The sequence below is a fragment of the Triturus cristatus genome, chromosome 6 (genome assembly GCF_964204655.1).
Source record: "Triturus cristatus chromosome 6, aTriCri1.1, whole genome shotgun sequence".
In the NCBI taxonomy this organism is placed as follows: domain Eukaryota; kingdom Metazoa; phylum Chordata; class Amphibia; order Caudata; family Salamandridae; genus Triturus; species Triturus cristatus.
In genome coordinates, this window is record NC_140589.1 from 920,106,884 (window position 1) to 920,132,594 (window position 25,711).

Here is a 25,711-nt window from a genome sequence, read left to right on the forward strand (position 1 = left end):
GCTTTCTTAGCAGAACTTCAGGGAGTCTCCAAAAGAGAAATAAGAACTGCATCGTCATCGGCTACTTTTTAAAAATTCATTCACCATTATACACTTTAGGTGGGGTTATCATTCTGTTGAATCCGTATCCTACTGCAGCTCCTCACTGTTAATAGTCCACTGATTTAACAAAAAACACTCGGGCTGATGAAGCACACAGTGTTCATAAGTGATTCCTAAATACTTTCCATGACTGATAATAATATAATGCTCGAGTAAATCCTCTTGTTGTAAAGACTGTGATATATCGGGTGAGTACTGTCTCTTGAATTTACCCATCAACTCATGAAGAGTTTAGACCTTAATTGCATTGTTGTATTAGTTCTGACTCCAGACAGCATTAGTTGTGTCAATGTTCTTAAAAAAAAGCATGATGTGACGTACTACAGGGGGAAAGTGGTCTTTGGGTCAGTTGTCTTAATTCATGTGTTTTTTATGGTTTGCCACTACTTTGATACACTGTCCTTTAAGGGCATGGCATTTTGAGGATATTTGCATTATTCCAATTATGTTCTGTTGGAAACTGGTTTCTGGTTGGCAGAGGTGTGCACCCTCTCCAAGCAGGAGTTACAATCCTAGTCAAGATAAGTCACATACACACCCAAAATTAACCTGTGCTCACCCTCTGGTACCTTGGCACAGAGCAGTCAGGCTTAACTTCAGAAACAATGTGTAAAATATTTGTGCAAAACTTAATACAGTAAAACAGTAACAACACAAAAATAATCCACTCCAGGTTAGCAAACTAGTGCTTAATTTAATGAACAAAACAAGACCAATACAACAAAAATTAAATCAGTAGAACTTGAGGCGTGAACTTTTAAAGAATAAACTGCAAAATAGAGTTTAGAAGCAGTAAACACTTGTGCGGGTTATTTGATTTCACTGGACAAGAACAAAGTCAAGAGTTCAGGATCACTGCGATGAAGCAGGGGTCAGATACAGGGACCTAACCAGAACTGCTGAACAAAAGTACCTTAATCCTGGTTGCGTCTACAAAGATGTGTGGGTTGCAGCCAAGCGATGCGTCTGTGTTCTACAGGAGCAACACTTTATTCCCACTTCTTAAGGCCCAGGCAGGCCAAGACAGATGGCAGAGTCCAAGTGCTTTAGCATGGTGGCTGGAAGTATTTCATATTCCTGAGACTTCAGGACAGGAGGCAAGCAGACAAGCCCTATGAGGTACTTTGGTTCTGGGTTGGAGAGATGCAGGTCTAGTCCTCCTCACTCCCAGGCAAGAGGGCAGCAGGTCAGCAAAGCAGGAGTCCAGCAGAGTAACAGTCCAGCAGAGTGGCACTCCGTGTAACAGCACAGCAGTCCTTTTTCCTGGCAGAGTTCCCACAGGTCCAGAAGTGTACTGAAGTGCTGATGTCTGTGGTCCAGTATTTATAGTTTGTTGTCCTGGTTCTGGAAGGTGGTAGAAAACTCTAGACTGTGGCTTTGGAGTACCGGGTTGTTAGGCCTATTGTGTGGAGACAGGGCGCAGCCTATTTAGGTGCAAGTGGGGCTGTGCTTAGCTCCACCCCCATCAAGCCAGTTAATGGCCCATTAAAGCCCATGAAGTCACATGACTTCCCTCTGAATTCCCTCTGTCTAGAGGGAATTCATAAGAACCAGTTGACACCCACCCCAGACATGTATTCAGAGACAGGCAGAAGGCCCAGAATGGTTAAAGTAAGACAAGGCCATCTTTCTAAATGTCCTGGCTTGGCAGTTCGGGCTGGACTGTTCCCATGATGCACAGGGTCAAGACTGATTTGCATATAGTTGGGTCTAAACTGAGGTGGCAAAGTGAGCTAAAGAACGATTGTTAGAAATGGGGGATTTAACCCAGATCTGTGACTGGGAGTGAGTGTCTGAAAAGTTTCAGCACTCCGTTCATCATCTACCTGTGTTAACTTTCAAAATGTGGCCTTTTCAATCTTGCAACTTAAATCCAACTTTACCATAAGTTGTGATTATAAATTGTGAGCCCAGAGACACCAAACTTGAAATATCGATCTTTTCCCATTTGGAAATTACACTTATAATATGTAATAAGGTAATCCCAATGTTAACCTATTGGGGAGATAGGCCTTTCAATAGTGAAAAATGAATTTAAGAGTTTTTCACTAACTGGACATGTAAAACTTAAAAGTAAATGCCCAACTTTTTAAACACACTGCACCCTGCCCTTGTGCTGCCAAGGGCTTATCTGAGGGGTGGGTTATATGTATTAAAAAGGAAGGTATGGGCCTGGTAGAGAGTTAACTTGCCAGATCGACATGGCAGTTTAAAACTGCACACATATGCTCTGCAATGGCAGGCCTGAGACGTGTTCGCAGGGCTGCTGAAGCGGGTGGCACAATCAGTGCTGCAGGCCCAATAGTAGCATTTAATTTTCAGGCCATGTGTACATGTAGTGCACTTTAGTAGGGACTTATAAGTAAACTAAATATGCCAATTGTTCATAAGGCAATGTTACTATGTTTAAAGCAGAGAGCACATGCACTTTAGCACTAGTTAGCAGTGGTACAGTGCCCAGAGTCCTAAAGCCCACAAAAACGAATTCATCAAAAAAGTGAGAAGGAAGGCAACAAGTTTAGGAGTGACGCTGCAGAAAGGGCCAAGTCCAACATGTTCCCATTAAGAGTTGCTGATTTGTGAATCAAGTATTCATTTTGCTAGACTGCAGATTTGACATTCAGCTTGTAATTGAGTCACAGAGTGTGTTTACTTGATTTATTTACCTTGCTGATATGATGACATTTTAATTGGTAATTATGTGTTTTTGTCTAGGAAGTGCCTGATATTTTCATGTCTCAGCCTGTCATAAAGACTCTGGGGCATATTATCAAGCATGGAGTTAAAATTATCGCCGCTTCAGCGGCAGAAAACTGCCGCTAAAGCGGCGATAATAGGCTTGATAATATGCCCTGGAGAATTCCAATAGAAGCCCGTGTTCACACCACAACATGGGCCTCTATGGGAATTCTCAAGGGCATATTATCAAGCCCATTATCGCCGCTTTAGCGGCAGTTTTCTGCCGCTAAAGCGGCGATAATTTTAACTCTGTTTCTTGATAATATGCCCCTCTATTCTTAAAGTGTAGGGTACATATAAGACTGCAATCGGTTCTGCATTTTTTTCTTCTATATGCCAAAAACGTTGATCAGTTTTGCTTCCCTGAACATTACAGAAAAGCTGCTGCACCTATATAATGAAGTTCTGGAATATGGTAGTCTATCTAAAGAAAATGTTGCATTTCAAAATTGTAAGAAGGTGACACAAACAAATTGCTATATTCTACTTGTATTTTATAATTCATGAAGGCATTGTCCATCCCATCCTGGTCTAATATTCAAAGCTATTTTCAACCAATGACCGTATTTGTAGGCCTGGTGTTTTCTAAGATCTTTTGTTTTTGATAAAACCCACGGTGTTGTGGGCCATTGTTGGCTTTTTTGGAAAACAAAATATTTGTATACCTGTTTTAACCTTTCTGATGGCCTAGTTGCTCCCCAGACACAGCTAAGGGGCCTATGCTGGAGTTTGCGTTGCGTTGCGTCTCCTACTGTGTGCACTGCTTGCAGTGGCCAAGTTTTCAATTGAGCTATTTACAAATTGCAAAATGTCCTCCCTTTCATGCCAAAAAGTGCATATGTGTGACCATCTTCAAATGTTTCTGTTAAGCTTTATTTACAAAAATATTAAAATATGCCGGCCCATGCATGTACAGGCATGCACATGTTCGGATTGCTATCTTTGAATTTTTTAGTGCAACTTTATTACAAAAACAACAAGAACATAAAAGACAACCACGTGTATGAGTGCATGTGTAAGTGTACACCTGCTCCTGTGTTTTTTGTAAACACGTTTTAAAAAAACATTCAAACACTGACATTTGCAAAGTCTGTAAGCTGGCAACCTATGCTGGACCTGTTGGCTTTGCCAATGCTTGTATGAAGGTCTGGCAGAATGGTTTCCGTTTCAAAGTTCACTGAAGTTGGGTGAAGTTTTCTTATCACAGTCACTCATCTGTAAAGGATGAAATATCTGGCAAAAACGAGTTGTGAGATAATTCTCCACTAAGAAGTGGATTTTTACTAAGTCTTTCAACTGCAAACCCACTGTTAACAAATGTTTGACCTAATATCCGTTTATATGTTAATTTGCAATCATCATGAATTTCATGAAATTGTGGAGGAAAAACTTTTGCAATTTCACACCCTCAGTAAGTAGAATTCAGCCTGTAAGAGATTTCAAGGGTAACAAGAGATCTACATAATATGTATAGAAAGGCTTACACATCGCAAGTACTTGGTGTTGTATGTCACTTCCGTGGTTGGTAGATTTACAAAATCTACCAAAATACTCTGCCGCGCTACGTGGAGTTCCGCAAGCGGTGGAGTGCATTAGGTACCGCAGTTCGCAATGATATTTAGAGCCAGGTGTTTGTCTTGCACTGGAAAATCAGCACAAACGCCACCATGCGCAGCTCAAGAGTGCGCTGCTTCTTTTTTCCTCTCGAATAGATGTTCTACCCAAGCAGCAGTTTCCTCAACGCAAATGGAAGGTTTCTCAAAGCAAGCAGTAGCAGCCATCTGCGACTGCCCTCGTTGAGAAGTCTCACCAAGAGGTGGCCTGGTGTAAGATTTTCTTTACACGCGCTCGCCAACATTACATTGGCGAGCACAAGCAAGAAAACAACTCAGCGACGCAGAGTTTTTCTGGAGCGCAGGGTGGGGAAAAACTCCGCAATCTCCTCGGGCAGAGCGTGATTTCACGCCCAGGCCCCTTCTGCCTCTCTGACCAGTGAGCCTTTATAGAATGCACTTGGTTTATTGGTGTGATTTACACAGCAAGCACAGTCATTGGCCTGATACAAGGCATGGGAGTAGGCTTGAGGGGAGACATTTAGCCCTAGAACTTCTTGGATCCAGACAGGATAGGTGCCAAAGCCATATGGGTAGCAGGGAGTGCTATTTTGGCCTCTCAGAACCATCTTTTCTCTTCAGTTAAACTGGTATAGTTTTCTTATATTGCAGGGGAGTAGATCAGATGTCAATAACAGTAATCTACAGCTGAAATCGTCATAGGATTGCCACATTTGTCGTGCCGGGTAAGACTACTACACAAGTAGTAACATTGTCAGTGTCACTTCTTTTGAATGTTTAGCCATACAACAGCCCATCGTTACCTGAAAAAAATTAAAAGAAGAGGCTTCATGGCTAGTGGACGTGTCTAGCCCCTGTGCAATTTTGCAAGACATACCCCCTGCCGAACCTTCCATTCTGAAGCATTTGTTTGCTTGCCAAGAATGAATCACATATGCAGCACATGCAGAAATGTTTCCTTGCCCTTACTTGACTAGAGATGATATATGTGCTGTATTTAAATAAATCACTACTCTTCTATTCAAATGCATGAAGTAACAAAAGCGGTGGGTTTTTGCATTCCCCATAAAGAATGTTTGTGCCACAAAAGATCCCTGTCTACCCCATTAAAGACTGCTCTGTATTGGATGGAAGGTTCTCCTTCTAGGTGCTGACAGAATGATATATTATAACTGGAAATGAAACAATGTTGTCAGTTGCCCCACAGGCAGTGAAAAAGCTACTGTGAAATAATAGTAACAATTACATCTCCTTAGCAAATGACTTCATGTCACCCGCCACAATTGTGTCACATGCTTTAGCATAAACATTGATCAAGGACTGCTAGCAGAAATTACTAGAGACTGCCAGATTGCCATTCTTGAGTATGCAGTGTAGCACCGAGTCGCTTCATGGCCCTAGGACGCTTGCACTCTGAACACCAGCATAAAATAAGAAGGTAAGCCAGTAGACCCAACATTGTAAAGCTGTTTTAAATCAAATGATTGGGAACTCTTTAGGCCCCAGGACACCTGAAGATGTATAGCTTTAGAAGTCAACTGCACTTGGTGATGCTCCCGCCCAAGCTGAGTTTTTAAATTCCCAGCCTCAATCAGAGGTGTTGGAACCCAGCAACCTTCCAATGCCAGGGCCTCCTCTAACTCTGCTTTGGAATCCCTAGACCCAGTCACCTGCTAGCCACCGGACAGTAGAGTTTCAGTGGTGGTAGCCCCACCCTTCTCAAGTTGATGCCAAGCCCACTGATTTGCCCATCCAGGGTCCATGAGTAAGGACCAATGTTATTTTGCTTCACAGAAACAAAACGACTCCGGGGAGACTTATGTCAAGTGGGCCAAAACCACGCAGTGGGCCACTTGGCATTGAGCTATGATGAAAGTGCATCTGACGATGCAAGCTTCGGCCAATGAGACAGATGCATTTACATCAGAAAGAAATCTGACAGGCAGGTGTGGCTTTGTAACTGTCGCGAGTGGTCCTCCTGCAGTGGGGAGGCGTCAGTTGACCTGCCAGGCTGGTGCGCTACCTCAGGCTCCAAGTAAGACCCGAAGACTATGTCAACCCTTGACTTCTTATGTGTAAATGTTCCACGGTAGGGCACTGCAAAGTACAAGGAGCACCCTTAATCTCTCAAAGATGTTCAATGTGCTTAGGCAGTAATTTCAGAGACTCATCAGTTCCAGAATTCATACAACAATGATTCCACTGGCCACATGAAAAAGAATTGCACACATGAAGCACTGCTATTAATGTTAAGGGCTCCAATGCTTCTGGGTCTTGTATGCACTACATAATACTGCAAAATAAAATATAAATAAAATATACAGTATGAGTGTAACATTTTACAAGTTCACTCATGTGACTTCTGCTGTGGCCCATTCTCATTTCAGAGCAGACGGAGGAAGAAATCCCTGAGCCAAAGGATGTAAGTGTGCGAGTGATGTCTTCTCAATCCGTGCTTGTTTCCTGGGTGGATCCAAAGTTTGATGACACGAAGAAGGTCGAGTCAACCAGGTACTTATTTTTACGGTATTTTCTTACATGTCACAAACCGAGATACTTCTTTAGCAAATTCTTTGCATTTCTATGTTTGTAACACATTAAACGCAGCGGGCAGATTTAGAGGAAACTGACGCATCTATATAGATGCATCAGTTTCACTGCGCCTCCATGCAATATCTTTGCGCCACCATGGATGCGCCGTATTTACCATATGGCGCACTATGGCGCAAGGATTTACAGATGCGTCAGAAATTTTGATGCATCTGTTGGCGCAAAAGTCATGTATTGCTGGAAGCATGACGCAACTCCAGCAATGCATGGGGAGGGCTCTACTTACTGTGAAGTATCACTCCTGTGACGCAGTGGCGTCCTAGAAATGGCACAGTGAAATCTTGTAGATTTCACTGTGTCACTTCTACGTGGCATCCCTGCGTAGGAACGCCCACCCTGTATACAGTATACCTGACACTGGTATAATGTGACGCAGCGCTTTAAAGGTGACGCATCTCCCTCGATGCGTCACGTTGTAAATGGGCCGCAATATTTACGCTGCTGCTGCATCACAAAAGTGATGCAACGGCAGCGCAAAAGTGACGCAAGGGCCTTGAAAATCTGGCCCTTCAAGTTTTGTACCTGAAAAAGTGATAGTCCTGCAAACTACTGGGCTGCTGGGGCATGTATTTTTTCTAATAACCCACAGTTCGGGCAACATTGTTAATACTGTTTCGCCTGACTTGCGCAATGGCCCAACCCTCATTTGCTCCTCACGTGTTAAAATATTTTACTTTGCCGCAAATTAAAGTGTCATTTTTCTAAAAGCAATTTCCACACCCCTTGTAAGCCTAAAATGATTATTGAATACATTTGAGAGAGTACATTTGAGGATATACTTTCTCTTTCTTTGACTTGGTTGTCTACCGATCTCTCTCACCCTTTGCCTTTTAACTATCTCTTTTACCCAATTTATTTTCCGTCACTTTCTCTATCCAGTTCTTGCTCTATTGCTTTCTTTCTCATTTTTGTATTCTTTTCTATGTATATAATTCTTTCCTCTTTCTCCAATTCCCTCTCACTCTCTCTCTTTCATTTTTCACCTAATTCTTACGGTTTAGGTACCTCAATCTCTCCTTAAATCTACAATGGTCTCACCTTCTACCTCATTTGAGCTTTATTTACATCTTTCTCTCTATTTTCTGTTTGTTTACCACTTTCCCTTCCAACATCTTCCCACCAAGGGTTGACAACTGTGGGTGTTACCCTCATTTGTAGATTAACAACAGCAAAAAGGCGTTTTTCACCTAGAGTTATATGGGTATATCAGTAGCTTGCTAATAACGGAACTGCCCAGTGCAGGTGCCTGCACTTCGCCTGCATACCTCTGATTTGGTGTATGTTCACTAGATCACCAGTAAAGTCACAGGTACGGCAGAACTGGCCATACCAGTTTAGGCCAAGCAATGTTGCGAGGTCAGATGGTCATATACTTCAGACACTGTTTGCTACAGCTTATAACATGTGAGACTGGCCTTAATCAGGGGAATACACCTTTACTGCTCAGTTGACCATGTAACTGATTCACAAAGATCAAACCAATCATTCAATTAGGATTCTAACCGAGCACGGCTAATCACCCATTAGGGTCTTAGGGCACTGGGGGTAAGGTTCTGTAGTTCAGTGGAAGAGCCAAGTCTTGAAGTCCATCCTGAATTAAGGCAAGCGAAATCTGTGCAAGTCCCACCCATTACTGTGCTTTTTCCTTTAAAACATTGTGGTAATCAAGCGCGGTACATAGCAGGGGTGTCCATGCTCACCCCTCCTTTTTGCTCTGTATATAGACCCTCTGGTTAGAATGTTGGAGGCTAATACCAGAATTAAACCGATGAGATTTGAAGAGTTGGACACAAAGACAATAGCTTATGCAAATGGCATTGCTGTGGTCACCCCTGATCCTGCTGAAGCCTTAGACGCCATAGAGGCTGAGGCTGAGGCTCAAGCTTTTGGCTTATTAACAGGGTATGCGTTAAATAGCTCAAAGACCCAGATAATTAAAAATAGGGGGACTTATCTGGACGACCCGCGGGTGGCAGACTCAGCCATTTATCTAGGCATTAGTATTACGCCCGAACTGGGGGAGTTAGTGGGGAAAACGTTGAACCAATCATTTGTAAGGCAAAAAAAGACTTTGATAGACTACACAATCTACATATGTCAATTGTAGGATGTTACAAAGTGGTTAAGATGGTGTTCATGCCAAGAATATTGTACCTCTTCAGAGCAATACCATTAGAATTCGAGAAACACTGGTTTAGGGCACTGGAGCATATGGTGAATAGGTTCATATGGACGCACGGGAAAACTAGAAGGGCCTTGAGGTTTATGTCACTACCACGAGATAGAGGTGGCTGGGCTGTCCCAGATTTTAAAATTTATTATTGGGCTGCGGCTTTTCAATATATGAATAGCTTAGTTGGTGGGAAGGTAGTAGATTTTTTAACAAAAGCAGAATCCCCAGACCTTTATAAACTTTTGTTAGGAGACGAAGCTAGGAAGTGCTTCATGAAATTCAACGAGCCCAGCTACTTTAAACAATCAAGATTTAAAACGCTGATAGCTGCATTTAAGACCTGGGCGGCGTGCAAGAAAAAACTGGGCCTTGTGAAAATTCATTATTATACCCAGCTGTATAAAAATCCCACTTTACCGGGAATTTTCTCTGATGCGACTATGAGGGAATGGGAAGAGCGTGGACTACAAAAGATAGGTGATCTTATGGGCCTGGGGGGAATTCGCCCATTTAGTGAAATTCAAAATGACTATTGTATTAACAAGAGGAGCTTTTTTAAATATCTGCAGGTATGTAGCTATTTAAGAGGGAAAAAAAGGGATCAAATCATTTTGAGAAAACAGGAATTATTGATATTATCAGACTAGGCGAGAATTGTACTATAAAGCGGATCTATGCAGAACTCTCATTGCTTAAACCAGATGATTTGGATAAGCACGGGAAAAAATGGGCTGATAAACTTGATGTGGATCAGGATGATTTTCTTGATTCTTTGGAGCTGGGCCAGACCATCTTGTGCGCCGCAGGGCTTCAGGCCCAGCATTACAAGATGATTTTCTCTTCATATTATACACCAGCAAAGATTGCACAATGGAGGGGACAGGAGGGGATTAATTGCTCTCGCTGCGGTAGCTTGGATGCATATGCAATACATATGTTCGCAACATGCCCTCAGCTGAAAAATCTGATCAGTGAAATTGAAAAATGTATGAATCAAACGCTGAAGCTAAAAGGCTCTCTTACTCCCGCCTTAATGCTCCTTGGGGTTAGCAATGTGGGACTGCGAGAATCATGGCATCATTTCTTGTTTCTTGCTATGGCTGTTTGGCGCATTTGCATTTCTTCTGCGTGGCTGGATTTCGCAGCTCCTACATTCCAGCATTGGCTTGCAAAATTACTTGCCACTTATAATCTTGAAAAAGGAATTTACGAGAGGAAAGGTAAAAGAGGGAGAAAGATGGGCAGGTCAATATGGGCTCCTATCTACAGTTGGAAAGAAGATATAAATGAATAAGAGATCTTGAATGTGGGTAAATAGACAACGATGTATTCTTAATTTCAGTGATTGAAAAGCCTTTCCTTTTAGATTTGTGGTTAAAGTATGTAACTGAAACTTGTGCTTATTGTATAAACTCGGATGGGTTGATCCTCAAGTAAAAAACTGTTTGATTGATAATGATGCTGTACAATCAAAAACTAATAAAAAACTTACCATATTGTAGTCTGGGACTTGTAGTTTCACTTCTAATATTGTCAATATTGCCTCAATACCGGCACTCAACGCAGTGTTTGTTAAAAGCTAGGTCTAGCGGCTGGTGTCATTCATGACCTTGGTCACATAGCTGCATATGTTGTTAAATGGGCCACAGACAAGGTGCGTGATGCCAGGACTTGTCACTAGAGCTTGACAGTAACAGATTATGCACATGAATCTGCCATTATCACCAGAGAGGAGGAGACCTTCTGTGTGCATGCCTGCTTAAATAAACTCCCATTCGCCACAGTTGACCACCTAAGGATGCAAGATCAGCATTTAATATGGAATATTAACAGTTTAGAGGTGGTGACAACTGGAGAGCCCTCAAATAGTCCCATGCGCTGGTGAGTAGTTAATCTCCTGTTGCTTTCTCATTTGCATTGTGGTCCTTGTTGGTTAGTTTTCCATGTTATAAATGCATGACTATCAATACTGAAAAACTGAACGGGATAAACTACTCAGGCCAGATATGGGAGAACATTACATCTCTGTATCTGTGTTATTTAAACAATAACTGCACTGGAGATGTGGCTGGTCACTGCTTTATCTCCAAAGAATATTCCTTCAATGTGATTGTAAAGAAGTAAACAGGATGCAGTAGAGGGGGAAACCAAGATGTTCAAACAGATTGAGAACTGTGGGCCCCCGGCTCAGCAGCTCAGCTATGAGCAATCAAATGAGATTCCAATAAATGTGAATGAAAAAGGCCAATATTCATGTCCTCACTTGGGCCTATCAGCCCCTGCAAACCCCGAGGCCTTCTAAAATGGGCTCTAACACCCTCCTTCATGGACCAGCGCCTCTATACACTGCATCTTTCTGCCTCCATCTCTCTGTTGCCGGGTATTCTTCACAACTTTCAGTCTCCAGACTCTATTCGATATTGGTGCTAGACACCAGGAGCTTAATGCTATCTGAGGTAAAAGGGTTTCTGCTCTCCCTTTCCCCACCCCCATCAGGTTCATTGTTCGGGGTGAGACTGCTGGTCTGTCTGCTCAATCCCATCACCAGCATTTTCCTTGACCTTCTCTCCCTACAAGGAAGTTATCAGTTTCCAAGCCTCCATTAACTTTTCACCGTATTTCCATGTCTCCTGAGGTGCCCAAAGTCTTTTTCTACATCAGAGATTATATACGCCAAATATCGGTGTTGGGTATGAACCCCTTCCCCACTGACAAAGACAATACAGCACCGGTAGTCTATAACAGTGCTCTGGCAGAAAAGTCATGGCACAAATTTTGCCTTCCTAAGAAAAGTAAATAAAAGTGTTAATGTAACTGGAAGAAAATGTTAACCTTAATAAAAACAAATGTTGCATTATGTCCTGGGGCCAAACATACTATGGATCCTGAGCAACTGGGCAAAGTATACCCTCTGCACTTGACTCGAAGTGGTAGCTGTAGATGAGCAGTCAAAGGCTTATTTTTTTTGGGGGGAGGGGTGTAGATACAGGCTGGTAAAAAAGACTCAGAACTAAAAGTGCACCCAACAATGCCAAAAAATCAATGTCCTGTTAAATACTTATTATTGTATGAAAAAGAAGTATTTTATTTCTAACTCTACACATTGAAAGATATACCGAAATTCATAAGCACAACATGATCCCCTTGAAATCGGGGCTCTAGTGTTTCTCTAGCAAATCCCTGTCCCATCATCGTCCTTGTAATGTGGTTGGGGGTATTCGCCATTCACTGTCAGCCTCTAGGGAATGCTGACTTGTAGGCCTTACTCAAGAGTTCCCCGTTGACTCTTAATAATTAGTCAAGTGTCTATGATGCTATACCACTTTCAGTAGAGAGTCCCCAGGGCCCTACAGGCCTGATTCAAGACTTAATGTAATGTAATGTAATGGTGTATTTGTATAGCGCGACTATCACTCCGAGGAGCATCTTGGCGCTGAGACGGAAACGAACGATGGAAAATATAGCTGATTTACTGCTAACGGTAAGGTCGGATGGGAGATCAGATCAGCGTATTGCAGAGAGTGTCTGGTGCACCGAAGATCCTGGTTTTTAGTGCCTTCCTAAACAGGGACTCTGATGTAATCTGGCAAAGTTGTGGGGGAAGTTTATTCCAAGCCTTTGAGCCTAAGACTGTAAGCGATTTTCCTCCCTTAGACACGAATCTGAAAGCAGGTATTTTCAACAGATTGGCATTTGCTGATCTTAAACTTCGGGAGGGAAAATAGCCCTCAAAATCAGTTCGAAGGTATTGGGGGCCCAGAAAATGGAAGGCCCTAAAAGTGATGATAAGGACCTTGAACAAGATGCGTTTGTGAATTGGTAGCCAGTGTAAGATATCTAGCGCCGCTGTTGCGGACGATCTCCTGGGCCATTTCAGTACCAGCCGTGCAACCGCGTGCTGGACCATCTGGAACTTGTGCAGGACTGATCTATTAGTTCCTGCATAGAGACTATTGCAATAATCTAGCCTGGAGGTGATAAGGGCAACAGCGACAGTTTGCCTTGCTGAGATGGGAATTAGATCGAAAAATTTCTTAAGGCTTTTCATGATGTGGAAGCAGGTACCAGTAACTGCCAGGGATTGCTGTTTAAACGATAGGGTGATGTCAAATTTTATTCCAAGATTCCTAACCACGTTGACTGTGTTTAGGGGGGGGGGGTAGTATTCGCTTGCCACCAGACTTTGGGCGAGAAAATGTTTTGTTGGCCTAATGGTAGAATTTCGTTTTCTTCAGAGTTGCACCTCAGGTGATTATTATTCATCCAACTGAAAGTCGCTGTAAGACAATTGCGGAGATTTTCTTCCGCCTGGGTAGTATCATTGTCCAAGACCAAGATTAGCTGCGTATCGTCCGCATATGAGATGGTGTTTATGTTAAAGGACGATATTAACTTAATCAGTGGGCCATATAGGCATTTAAGAGGGTCGGGCTAAGACTCGAACCCTGGGTAACACCTGACAGAAGTGCCTTTTCTTGAGAGTTATATTGGCCTAGTTTGATCACTTGACGGCGATCTTGCAGGAAGTTTTTTATCCATTCTAGGACAGTGCCAGATATGCCAGATGATGCAAGGCTGTCTAAAAGAATGACATTTGAGACCGTGTCGAAAGCAGCCGACAGTTCCAATAGCACCAAGACCGCTCGCTTTCCTTGATCAAGGGCTGCTCTTAAGGTTTCAGTCGTATACAATAGTGCAGATTCTGTAGAGTGTTGTGCTCTGAAACCTGATTGATTAGAGTGCAGCGAATTTGTTTTCTCCAAAAATGTTGTAAGTTGCCTATTTACAAATTTTTCAGTCAGCTTACACAGACTAGGGAGGAGCGAGATGGGGCATAGGTTAAAGAGAGTAGGTGGATCTGCTAGTTGTTTCTTTTGGAGCGGTTTTACCGCAGCAAACTTCCACTCTACTGGAATCTTTGCTGTGGAAAGGGAAGAGTTTATAATGTATTTATATTGGGGTTCACAATGTCTATAAGAGTGTGTAATAGAGTAGGGGGGCAGGGATCAAAGGGAGATCCTGATTTAATGGACATGATCGCCAGGCGCGATTCTTCCATTGTAATAGGCTTCAAGGTCAGCATACTTGCTCTGTCTATATCTCCAGAGACTTCCTTGTTCGTAGTAAGGGGATTAGGAGGAGGGAAGTCTTTTAGTAGTTTCTGAACCTTCTCTTCAAAGAAGTCAGCTATATTATTACAGAGACTCTGAGAGGGGGGAATCTCTTGTTGTAGACTTTTAGGATTTGTAAATAGATTGACTATTTTAAAAATCTCTTTCTGGTTGTTATTGGTAGTTTTAATAGCCTCCGTATAATACGCTTTTTTTGAGGTTTTGATCAGGGCATGATATTTTTTTAGGGCTGTTTTGAAATTATTAAGCTCATTTCCATCGTAGTTTCGACGCCATTTGCGTTCTAGCGACCTAACATGTCCTTGTAGTTCTTTCAGGGATTGTGATTACCATGGGGCCGAGGGCTTCCTTTTTGAAGAACTGTGACGTGAGACCGGGAGTACCAGCTGATCTTTCAAGGAATGTGTCCACTGCCCAAAAAGCTGGTTATCTGCTATAGGGTCTCCTAGCATGTTGGGTCTGCCCATAAGGGCCTTTGGAAGAAGATCTGGATGTCCTATTAGTTCCTTCCATCTAGCCATGTCCTTTTGTGAGGCCTTGTTGTAATCCCTACTGAGAGGCCTATTCTTTGTCAAGATCTCAAAGGGAATTAATTTATGATCTGTCCATGTTTGATCAACAGGAGGCTTGACTTCAAGGGTTTCCAAGTTTGAACAGATACAATCTTACCCACTCCTGTATCCAGCATTTCAGTGGGTGCCCCAACAGCGGGCACCTACTAGTTCTGGCTCCATTTGGAGAAGATGGGCTACTCATAGTACATGCAGCAGCACCCAGCAGGTGCAAGCTCTCTCCTGAGCAGCCAGCACTTCCAGATTTCCCCAGTTATTAGAGGTGCTCCCAGCCTTTGTAGCTGCTGTAAGTTTGTTTTCTCCACAAAGCAGTGGGGAGGGTAATGATCTTCTGCTCCCGGCCGGAGCCCAATGATGGCATGATGTCCTCTTCGGCATCCTCACAAAGTCCTTGGCGTCGGTCAGAGGCAGATCTCAGTGCTTGGGCTTGACCTGCTGGCCACAGCTTCTATTTCTCCCAGGCAACAACCAAACTTTTGGCAAATACAGTACCAACAGCCCATCCTGGCATATGGGGTTGCCATGGTACTTGAAGGCAAAGCACAGACTCCGGTGAAATTGCCCACCCCACGGCGGACCCTCGAGGTACAGAGGGTTGCTGTTCAGGCACACACAGGTCTTGGTGCTCTTGTCAGCACAATCACTTCAGTGGTGACCCCCTTTGCCATACGAAGTCAGCGCAACTAGGCTGTATGGGCTTAGCGCTCCGCACATGGCACTTGATGCATGGTTCAGTAAACGGTGGCCCTCTTCTGGCATATGGGGGTCACTGAATCACTCCTGCACATGGGCAACAACCAGATCAGTGCACAGCCGTACCCTCCCACAGGGAGTCCCCTTGCAATCGCTCCCCAGTAGACCTCGTTCACTCCTATGCTCTCCTCTTCCTCAAAGGCAAGTCCTACTCGTCTTGGCAAGCAGGTAGGCACTGGTTCTCCAAGGCAGGTGGTTCAGGTTTCTCTGGGTGAAATCCCCTCACCTAGCAGGGAGACTAGCTGGTCCTGAGACCCAGTCCTGGCCACTGCAAAAGTCTTGCGCAGCTTCCCCTTTTCACACAGCCCATCTGGCTGCTTGGCAGATGACAAACTTTGAGGTCTCAGTCTCCCCTTCTTATAGTCCATTTCCAGACACTAAATGTGATTAAGAATCTGAGTCTTTGAAGTTTTATGTTGGGGTTCTGCATCTTTTGATGTGTACACTTTCTCTCGTATCTTTTCTTTCGAAAGGCTATCAGTCCCAGCAGTAGAGACTCTGAAGCTGATAGTCCCACAACACAGGCCATGCAAGTGATTAGAGTTCACACCGGGATATCAGCCATAGTGATATATGCATCAAAAGGTTAATACTGAGGTCCCAACAGTACTCTTTATGATTCCCATAGCAGCCCATCTCCTTCTTGAGATGTGTCCAGGCCCCTTCCATGCGATCTGTCACTTAACCAAAGTGCACCCTTTTGAAGTGTATAGGGTGCGTCTCTTTCTCCCATCCTCAGTGTGTCCCAGTCAGTTCACAGAAATTGAGCCATTAACAAATTTGTCTGTGGGGTTTCTCTACTCCTCACATATTCACCAGGCAGCCCTGGGCTTCCCAAAATGGAACCCAGGGTCCTCCATGTAATGTACTATTACAGGCACACTTGTGCTCAGAGTACACACACCCTCTCCAGTACTGTCACTTTCCTGTATTATGCCACCCTAGTTGCACACACATCCAGTACAGACAGTGGGGGTGGGAGGGTAGTGGGCCATGCACGTTATTCGAAACTGCCTCAGGTTTATTGTGTTTATGTAATTTATGTATTACATGTGAATAGGCTCCACTTATTACAAAGAACAGATGTAAAAGCCTTTAAACACTCAACCACCACTATGGAAAGAACCCTAATAGAATCTTCCCAGTTGTAAACACAAAGTCACTGCAGAAGTAAACATTTTCTTTACTATTACATTACCATGGAGACGCACAAGGGAAGGAATGAAAGAGGGATTATCCTATTAGTCACAAACAAAAAACATAATTTGCTATGCAATTACCTAAAATAGCTTTAGGTAATAAAAACTGTTCTTTCTCTGCTTGAAATTAGGTTTTTAAGTCACTTTCACGTTCTGTATATTGTTACAGGCCCAATGTATGCACATTTTCAAAACATTCTTTGGATAAGGTTCCTTGTATCGCAGGTCAAACTGTCTTTAAAATCTATCTTTTTCTGACCTCTGTAAAGTAGCCTTGTAGCCTTTTCAGTTATAATTCACGCTTAACGTGTTTCACAGCGTTGAGCAACGATTACCCCCATTTTGGTCTTTGGCTGCTAATCTCGTCTTCCTTTCCTTTTATTTTCTATATACTTTATACTGTCTCTGCTTAAATTGATCTCTACATTGAGTGTCCAAACCATTTTTTTGTGGGACATTGCCTCAATATTTACTTTTAAATGTCACCGGCTACATATTTATCTCTGCCACAATGTACTTTGTTTTATTTCTCTTACCTCTTTCACCTTTTAATGCAGCTCATTCACCCCTACCCACCACCTCAAGGACACTATCTCTTTTCCTTGCTGCCTTTCTCTCATGCCTTTTTCATCTTCTCTCGGTCTCACCCCTTTTTTACTGTCTCTCTCCATTCATTCCGAGCCTCTATTCATTTTCCTCTGTGTCTCATCCATGTGAACAGAACACGTGCTGCCTTGTTCTCACATACTCTCTCTCTGCCTCCATCCCTTTCTCACAATTCCAGTCTGCTTTGTCTGCCTGTCCATTTTTCTCACTTTCTCCTCGTGTGATTAGCTGTACTGTAAAAATAACCTGTTGTCTAAAGATCCTTCCACTTGTCCACTGGTGAGGCACACAGAGAGGAAGGAGGCTCTTAGACTTTCTGGACCAATGTAGGATGGACAGAAGGCAAAATGTTATGATAGAGATTTGCAGGACCAACAGGAAGGCCATTTGGAAATTCCAGGCCCTTGTAGGCCGAGGCTTTGTACATCAGGGCCTAGTCACTGCATAACATGAGAGGACATTCCTTCTGTGCGGATTGTCTATTGTGCAAAAGGCGTACACAGCTAGCCCTTTGAAGTTTCTGGTCCCTATGGATCTGACAACAAGGAAACTGGTGCCCATTATGTTGTAAAGGCCTATGGCACTAGTCCTCTAGGAAGGTCATCCAGAGTGGTCTTTCTTTTTGAGGCCAGAACTGGGCAGATCAGGGGCTGTAACATGAAAAGCATAAACCACAAGTCTTCAAATTCAAATTCAAATGTTATTGTTTGATATGAGCCAACCAATGCCCACAAACATTTCAAATAATTTCACATTAAAAAAATAAAGAAAGAAATAAAACAAACCAACACACTCATTGTCAATCTCACATTCCCATTCCTCTACTCCATAGAAGTGCCCATTGCATCGTTTAATATAGTGATATTGCTTATACATTATAAATTCAATAAATATATTAATCAAAGTACAATTTAACTCCATAGAAATTATAATCACCCCTATCAATATAATCACATCAATATAGTTTAGAAATATAAAATACAATACCCACTTTATAAATAGCTTAAACTTTATGATCACTAGCACAGGTGTAAATTATAGTTAAAAATGCACCTTATTTGCTCAAACTATTATTTACTATTTCTAAAAATGTGCCCACCCTATAGCATAGCATGATATTGCTACATACCATTACAAAAATAAGAAATCTTTGGTTTTATATCTGAAGCTCTCTAAAAACAGGAAGTAACATTATTAATATATGACATAGGGTTAAAACACACTGTCCATAGCATGGACAGAGAATCTCTATTTGGGAATCCTTGTTGGGTATCAAAGTTCTATATTTCCACGTTATAAATGACAGCACTTGACCTAATCTTCAGCATCCATTGTTTTATAGTTTTTGCTTTTATATCTTTTAGGTACTGTTGTCACTTGCCATTGTAATCTGTATATAATGAGTGAGCAAGCTGTAGTCTCTTCCTGCAATCATTAATATCAGATTCAAAGAGTGATTTTTTTAGCATGCTTTTTGTTTTACTTTTATCTAGCACACCATTGGAGTTCATTATCAGTAAAAACAAAAACCGTTGTGGGTTTCAACAGGACCTCTGCACATAAACTTCCCTTTTACAAGTTGACGTTTAAACTTGCATATTTTTGGACGTTGACTTTTAACATACTTTGCATGTACTTGTTAATGTACTCAGAAAGTGTTCTGCTTGCAGCACACTTTTCTTTGTAAGCATTTTATCACAACACTGTACATTCTGTTCAAGGATAAAGTACACTGACCATGCTGCCCTTGTATTTGGTTGTTCGTTTGGAGACAGCTCTCAATTGATAAGACAAATAATCACATTGACAAAGGATCTCAGACACAGTGTGAACGGAATCAATTTTGATTATATGAACTGCTTCTGAGCTTTGGCTCATCAGAGAAGCACTTCCATGGATTATCCTGGACGTTCAACTGTGACTGCTTGTCAGCCCTGCTGACTTCCATCACTGCCCTGAAAGGGACAGAGGCCTATTTTATACCAGACTTGCTTCTTGATATATCACATATACTGGTAAATGGGGAGTTAGGCTGCTTCAAGAGATCTGGCAAAATGCACTTCTTACTATGCTATCTATAGTATAGTCAGTGATAGGTAGGGTTATCATTATGATATCTATTCATAAGTTCATATAATCACTGCAACGTTATAATGATTGAATTTTTTATCTTCTTTGCCCTTCTTGTAATGCTGGTAACAATGCTTTGTTTCTTTCTACTAATAATTGCAGCTCATGTATTTTACAGAAGAATCCAATTGCTTCAATGAAAGTTTGAAATGACAATGTGCGTACTTTTTGTGTTTCCCTTTGGGGATGGCTAAGGTAACCCTGAAAGGATAGATCTGTTCCCTCGATTCCCTTGGGGGAGTCAGAGTGGTCAGGTTCTAAGTATGCAGACACCATACCGTACTCTGTCAGGTTTAGTGGTCCAGATAACACACTGTGAGCTAGCCAGGAAATGGTCTAAAATATTCTGATAACATGCGTGGACTCAGTCCCCATATTTTAACGCATATGTTGTCCAAACGCACAGGCTTGAGTTGGAACTGTACGACAGGACAAATTCATGGACTGCTAAACATTACATAGGTTCTTAGTTTAGCGGGTTGTGTCCCTCAGTTGTAACTGGCATTTGAGTAAATACCTAAATGAGCCCACAGGTGATGATCATAATTTTGCTCCATAGTTTAAAATGTTCTGCCAATATCTTTGTTTAATGTTAATAATGCCAAATTCTAGTCTAAGTGAACTATTAATTGTGCCTTTTTGAAGATTCCTCCAATTGTGCTAAACAGCCATTTCTACTGACTTCAGGTGTCATATATCAGCTTTTCCAATGATTTCAGAGCCGTAAAGTAGTAGACTCATTGGGGCAGATTTACAATAACTGCCGCATCCCTGCATATCAGCAGGGATGCGCCACCTATTTTGCGTGACGGCAGACACCTCTTGCGCCACCATGGATGCGCCGCATTTACAATGCAGCGCATCATGGGGCAAGAATAGACAGATGCGTGACACATCTGCTGCCGTAAAGGTGACGCATTGCTGGAGTCGCTTTGCAAGCACAACGCACCTCCAGCAAGGCTCGGGGCGCCCCTATGCCTAACATGCTGCGTCAATCCTTACGCCTGCTTCAAGCAGGCGCAGGGTTTTGACGCAGCATGGCCGTAAAAGTGGCTGAGTGAAATCTTGTAGATTTCACTCAGCCACTCTTAGGAGACGTTCCTGCGCCGGAACGCCCACATGTGGTGCAGGGCTTTACAACATGAAGCATCTCCCTAGATGCGTCACGTTGCAAATACCCCGCAGCATGGCGCTGGCTTTGCGCCGCCGCTGCGTCACAAAAGTGATGCAACGGTGGTGCAAATGTGGCGTACGGGGCTTGTAAATCTGCCCATTATTTTTAGGGTATGGTTTGTTCTAAAAACTTCAACAGCTGTATGCCCCAGAGCAAAGTCCATCTTCTTTAAAGACCAAGCAACAGCCCTCGCCCTGTGCTCCTGGCAGGCAATATGAGCCTTAAAACTAAGATTGTCTTTAAAAAATATACCCTGATATTTATATTATTTTATGGCCTCTAATATATTGGATCTGGTCCACCATTTTAACTAATTTGGGAATTTCTTTACTTTCGAAAATGTCATTACTTTAGGTTTTACAATGTTAATTTTTACGTCATTAACTAGGCAATAAGTTGTGAAAGCATCCAAACAAGGACTTCTCTGGGATTTTGGCTAAACGTTTAAAGCCTTCTAATGGCTGGAACTTCTGCTCTGCAGCTGGGAGGGCAGCATGCTCTAGGGGGGTTGTTCTATGGCTGTATTTAGTGTGGCCAGAAGCTGTTTAAAAAAGATACATGTGATACAGTGCTCTCTAGGAGCTAAATCTATGTTTGCATGTCAAGTGATCAAAAAGTGATGCTCTCTAGGTTTTGTTTTTATGATTGTATTTTCATAGTCGGAAAGTATACAAAAAGCACGCATACACGTTTTGCTCGTTTTAAAATGTTTTATTACTATTATAATGTAGACAGTGATTATTAATTGAGGTGAATATGCTTTATTACCAGTAATACCACATGATTATTATTGATGATCACATTTATGTACAAAATGTTGTCTGTAATTATTTAATATGTGGTTTGGTGATTTTGTTCCTTTGAACAAGCCAATAGACTTACCTTAATTGTTTGTACAACCCTTTAGGGTTATGCAATGTCATCTATAGAATTTTCAATTTGCCTAATGTATAATTTTTTTAATTTGTGCACAGTATTTAGTAGTGTGTGAGTAATGAATGCCACACAACTAATAACCCCATTTCCTACATTGGTGCTCTGTAATAGTATCCAGTTTCGGTGCACATTGATAACACTTGATAAGTTCAGTTTTGCTACACATTACCTATGCATTAATGTTCAAATCTCAGAGCACAAGGGTCTTAGAGGGGTTCAAAAGTTTCATTGTGGGAGAGCACATGTCCTGCACACATACCAGTTTTCATTTTTTTTTAAATGATGTGATGATGGGGTGAGCTTTCAATCACAGTAATCCCATTAGAGTCTTCTAGACCATGGTGCCTTTTGAACCTCAGCACTACACACTAGGCCTGAATGACGAGGGTTCTCCTCTATAGTTTAGGGGCTACAACAGATACCCTCACCATAGATCTGGGTGTAAGGGTGGGTCCCGTTCTAAGGGTGTGGAAGGTGATTGAGGGCTCCAGGAAATTCTAGTTTTTCCCGTGGGCAGTGCAGATTTCCCGCAAGCGAGCTCACTGTGAGTCATTCTTCTTACAGTTTTTTCCTGCCATTGATGCAGGCGGAAAACCACTAGAAGGTTGGGGACAGAGGGTACCCAGAAGTAGTTGACCCCCCCCACTGGGGTTCCTGCCAGGAGGATGGGAGGTCCAAGAGAAAGTTTTCTGCTGAGAGGGTGCAAGAAAGATGTGGTTCCCACAGTCCCCATTGGTTATCTCGTGGGGAGTGGGAGCTCGCCAATGGTGGCATATAGTGGTGGGCATACCTGTGGAGGGATGGTTCCCGAGAATGACGGTGTAGTGGCTGACCCTGAGGAGATCATAGGTGGGGGTAGGACTCCATAGTTTCCCGGGATGGGTTAGTGGTGGACCATGAAATGACAGGCTAGGGTAGGCAACTGCCAAAGATCAGTGAAGGATGTCATCCTAGGACTGTTTTTACCTGTGCCTGAGGTGGGGGTTGAGGTGATGTCCAGCTTGATGCTCAATCAGGTAGGACCTGTGGGGTTAGATTCCAGGGTTGAATTCCTGTAGCTGGTGGGTGTAGTGAGGGTGTGCAGGAGACCTTTCCCTAAGCAGGCCCCTGCCTGGTGCATTGCTAGTGCACCAGCCTTGGGGTGGATGCCCTGATACCCTTCGAAATCCTGGTTTGCCAGACATTGGTTTCACTGGTGGGTGCAGATCAAGCATGGTGCAATAGTGCAGAAGGCAGGAGTGCCCATAGTGTTAATACCAGCTGGCCACGTCAGCTCTATCAGAGGTGAAGGGGCCCTGTGCTTTAGCCTGGGATTGTGGTGGCACTTCTGTCCGGGGAATTGCTCTGAGCTGTCCCATGAGCAGTTGATGAGGACTCTACCTGGTAGACTTCTGGTGTGTACACTTTAGGTGTAGCATTGGGGTGGATGCCCATGGCGAGGGTGTGTGGAAGGAGGGTGCAGCCGCAGTAGTGGTACCAGGTGGCCAGGTGGTCCCTAGAGAAAGGGAGGGGACGCTGTGCTTCTGTCTGGGATCATTTTAGACACTTCTGTCTGGAGTTTTTTTTATTTGGGCTGTCAAACAGACAGCTGTTGAGGACTGAACCCGGAAGACTCCAGCGTAGTTCATTCCCAGTATACCATTCTAGGGTGTGTCCCTACGTTGCTTGGAAGTCTTGGTTCACCAGACAAGGCCTCAGCACTTGGGGAAAGCCCTCCACTGAGGGTGGTGAAAGGGTGAAAGGAGATGATCTGTTGAACCTTTCACCAGGGAATCTTCTATCTGATTAGTCTTTGTGGTTATGGCGTGGTGGCTGGGGAGTGGATAAAAAGGATCTGAGTCCGGCACGTCCACTCAGTGCCTTGCAGCGCTTAAGTTGACCTGGTGGGGCTGAAGGGAGTCCACACGTAAGGTGTTTCTGTGGTGGGAACTGCCAGGGGTGATTCTTCTCTGGAAGCACTCAATGATTGGGCTAGTGGACATAGTGGACATAGTCTTCCAGAGAGAGTTTGGTGGCAGCGTAGACCCCAAATTAACTACTTTGGGTGAGGGGCTGTAGCACAGTAAAGGGGGTTGTGTAGGGACTCCGATGAGTGAGGCAACTGGGTTGTGTAGTATCCAGAAGGGGAACCACCAGTGACCATTGGGACAGGTTTTAGACTGGTCTGTTGTGTTGGCATCAGTGCTGGGGCACGAACCCTTGAAGGGAATGGTGTGGTGGGCGCAGCATTGCGTGATCCATGGCAAGGGTGGATCTAGACCTACTCGGGTCATGTAGGCGGTTTGTGTCCTAGATGCATCCAATCTAGAACCAGAAGGGTTTTCAGTGCAGTCTAGGTTCCCTGTAGAGATAGGCGGCCACATGGTTGAGTTAGTTGGTTGGTCTTAGCATAGTAAGGCCTGTGGAAGGTCTGAGTGGTAGAGAACAACTTGTGAATGGTGTGTCTGGTCAGAACCCATTGCCACTTGTTACTGCTGGCTTGGTAAGGGGACCCCTGATTGAAGGCCATCTCTTCTGTACTTTCATCTGGCGGGCGTATGTTGCAATTGGGTTTTGCCCATTTAGGATGCCCATATTATTTGCTTTTTGGATCTTTACCTGTGTCGGAGTCTCACTACATGTGTCCCACCCACAGTAATCACATGGCAAATGGACTGCGTGTGTTTACCACCGGTGTCTTCTGTAACTAGGGTAAGGGCCACCCTGCTAGTGACACATGAACATGAGAGTTTTTCACTGCCAGAACAAGTAACATTTAACAGTACATGTCCAACTTTTTAAATACACCACACTGTACCCTATGAGCTGTTTATCAAAAGACACAAATTTGGACAGAATGCAGAATAAATCAAAACATTCACCCCCAGTCAATAAATCTGGGTTAAATCCATTGTTCGTTTGCTCACCACACCACCCCAGTTGGATCCCAGCCATATGCAAATCAATCTTGACCCTGTTCTTCATAAGAACATTCCAGCCCGAATTGTCAAGCCAGGTCCTCCCTGGACAGAAAACAAGCATCCAAGGACCGGTTTAGGGGTAACACCCCTCATCAGCCAGGCTAGTTCAAACCTGGTGACATAGCAAGCACGGGACCCATGTCTGGGCATACCCTTCCCACTTAGGGCGACAAATGCAAAAAGAACATTCAGATGATGGACTGAATGCTGAATTAATCAAACATTCAGTCCCAGTCACAGGTCTGGGTTGAAGCCATCGTTTTTTTTCATGCCATGCCATTCCAGTTTGACCCCAGCCAGGTAGTAGGTAGGGAGCAACAATTAACCAAACTAGTTACCTGTATCTAAGACCGTAACCCAGACTGCAGCTAAACACAGAACCTAGCCAAACTCTATTGAAAACAACATGGCTGAGCTCTACGCTTGTCAAACACAGCCATTATCCAATCACATACTGCCTTACAATGCATATGTACCACGGTATACCATGGTATATCACGGCACAATATATAACTAAGTATTTTAAAACCTATAACTTTAACCCAACTTACACTGTTTACACATACTACCCAAAATTACCATTGGCACCTAATAATGTATTTTCCTGCCACATTACATCTACATCCATTCACAATCTTTCACGCTACTTCTGTTTCAATTACCACACTCTACCTTACGCCATCCACTCGATGGCACTCCTCTCTGTGCCACTAAACTCTATGCTATTACACTCTAAGGGGCTTATTTACACGCCCCTTGTGCCACCGGTGCGTCACTTTTAACATGGGGAAAAAATGAGGTCCTGGAGGTGCAAGGGGCTTGTAAATAAGAACCTAAGCCACTCCACTCAACCCCACTCCATTCTGTGGCACTTCAATCTACACCACTACACTGTATGCTATTACACGCTACGCCACTCCCTTTTATTACACTCCAGTGTACACCACTCCACTATACGCCCTTCCACTCTATGCTACTCCACTGTAGGATATTCCACTGTGCGCATCTCCACTCTATGACACTACACTTTACACTATTCCACTCTATGCCA

At 43.3% G+C, this 25,711-nt stretch overlaps 1 protein-coding gene across 1 annotated transcript in view; it reads left to right on the forward strand.

The window, feature by feature from the left end:
- The window catches only part of FNDC1 (fibronectin type III domain containing 1), a 1,187,183-nt gene that overhangs the window by 325,081 nt on the left and 836,391 nt on the right, over positions 1-25,711 (forward strand). The window contains exon 4 of the mRNA XM_085611596.1: positions 6,803-6,926. Within this exon, the coding sequence (XP_085467722.1) occupies positions 6,803-6,926 (124 nt within the window). The remainder of the gene's footprint in view (positions 1-6,802; positions 6,927-25,711) is intronic.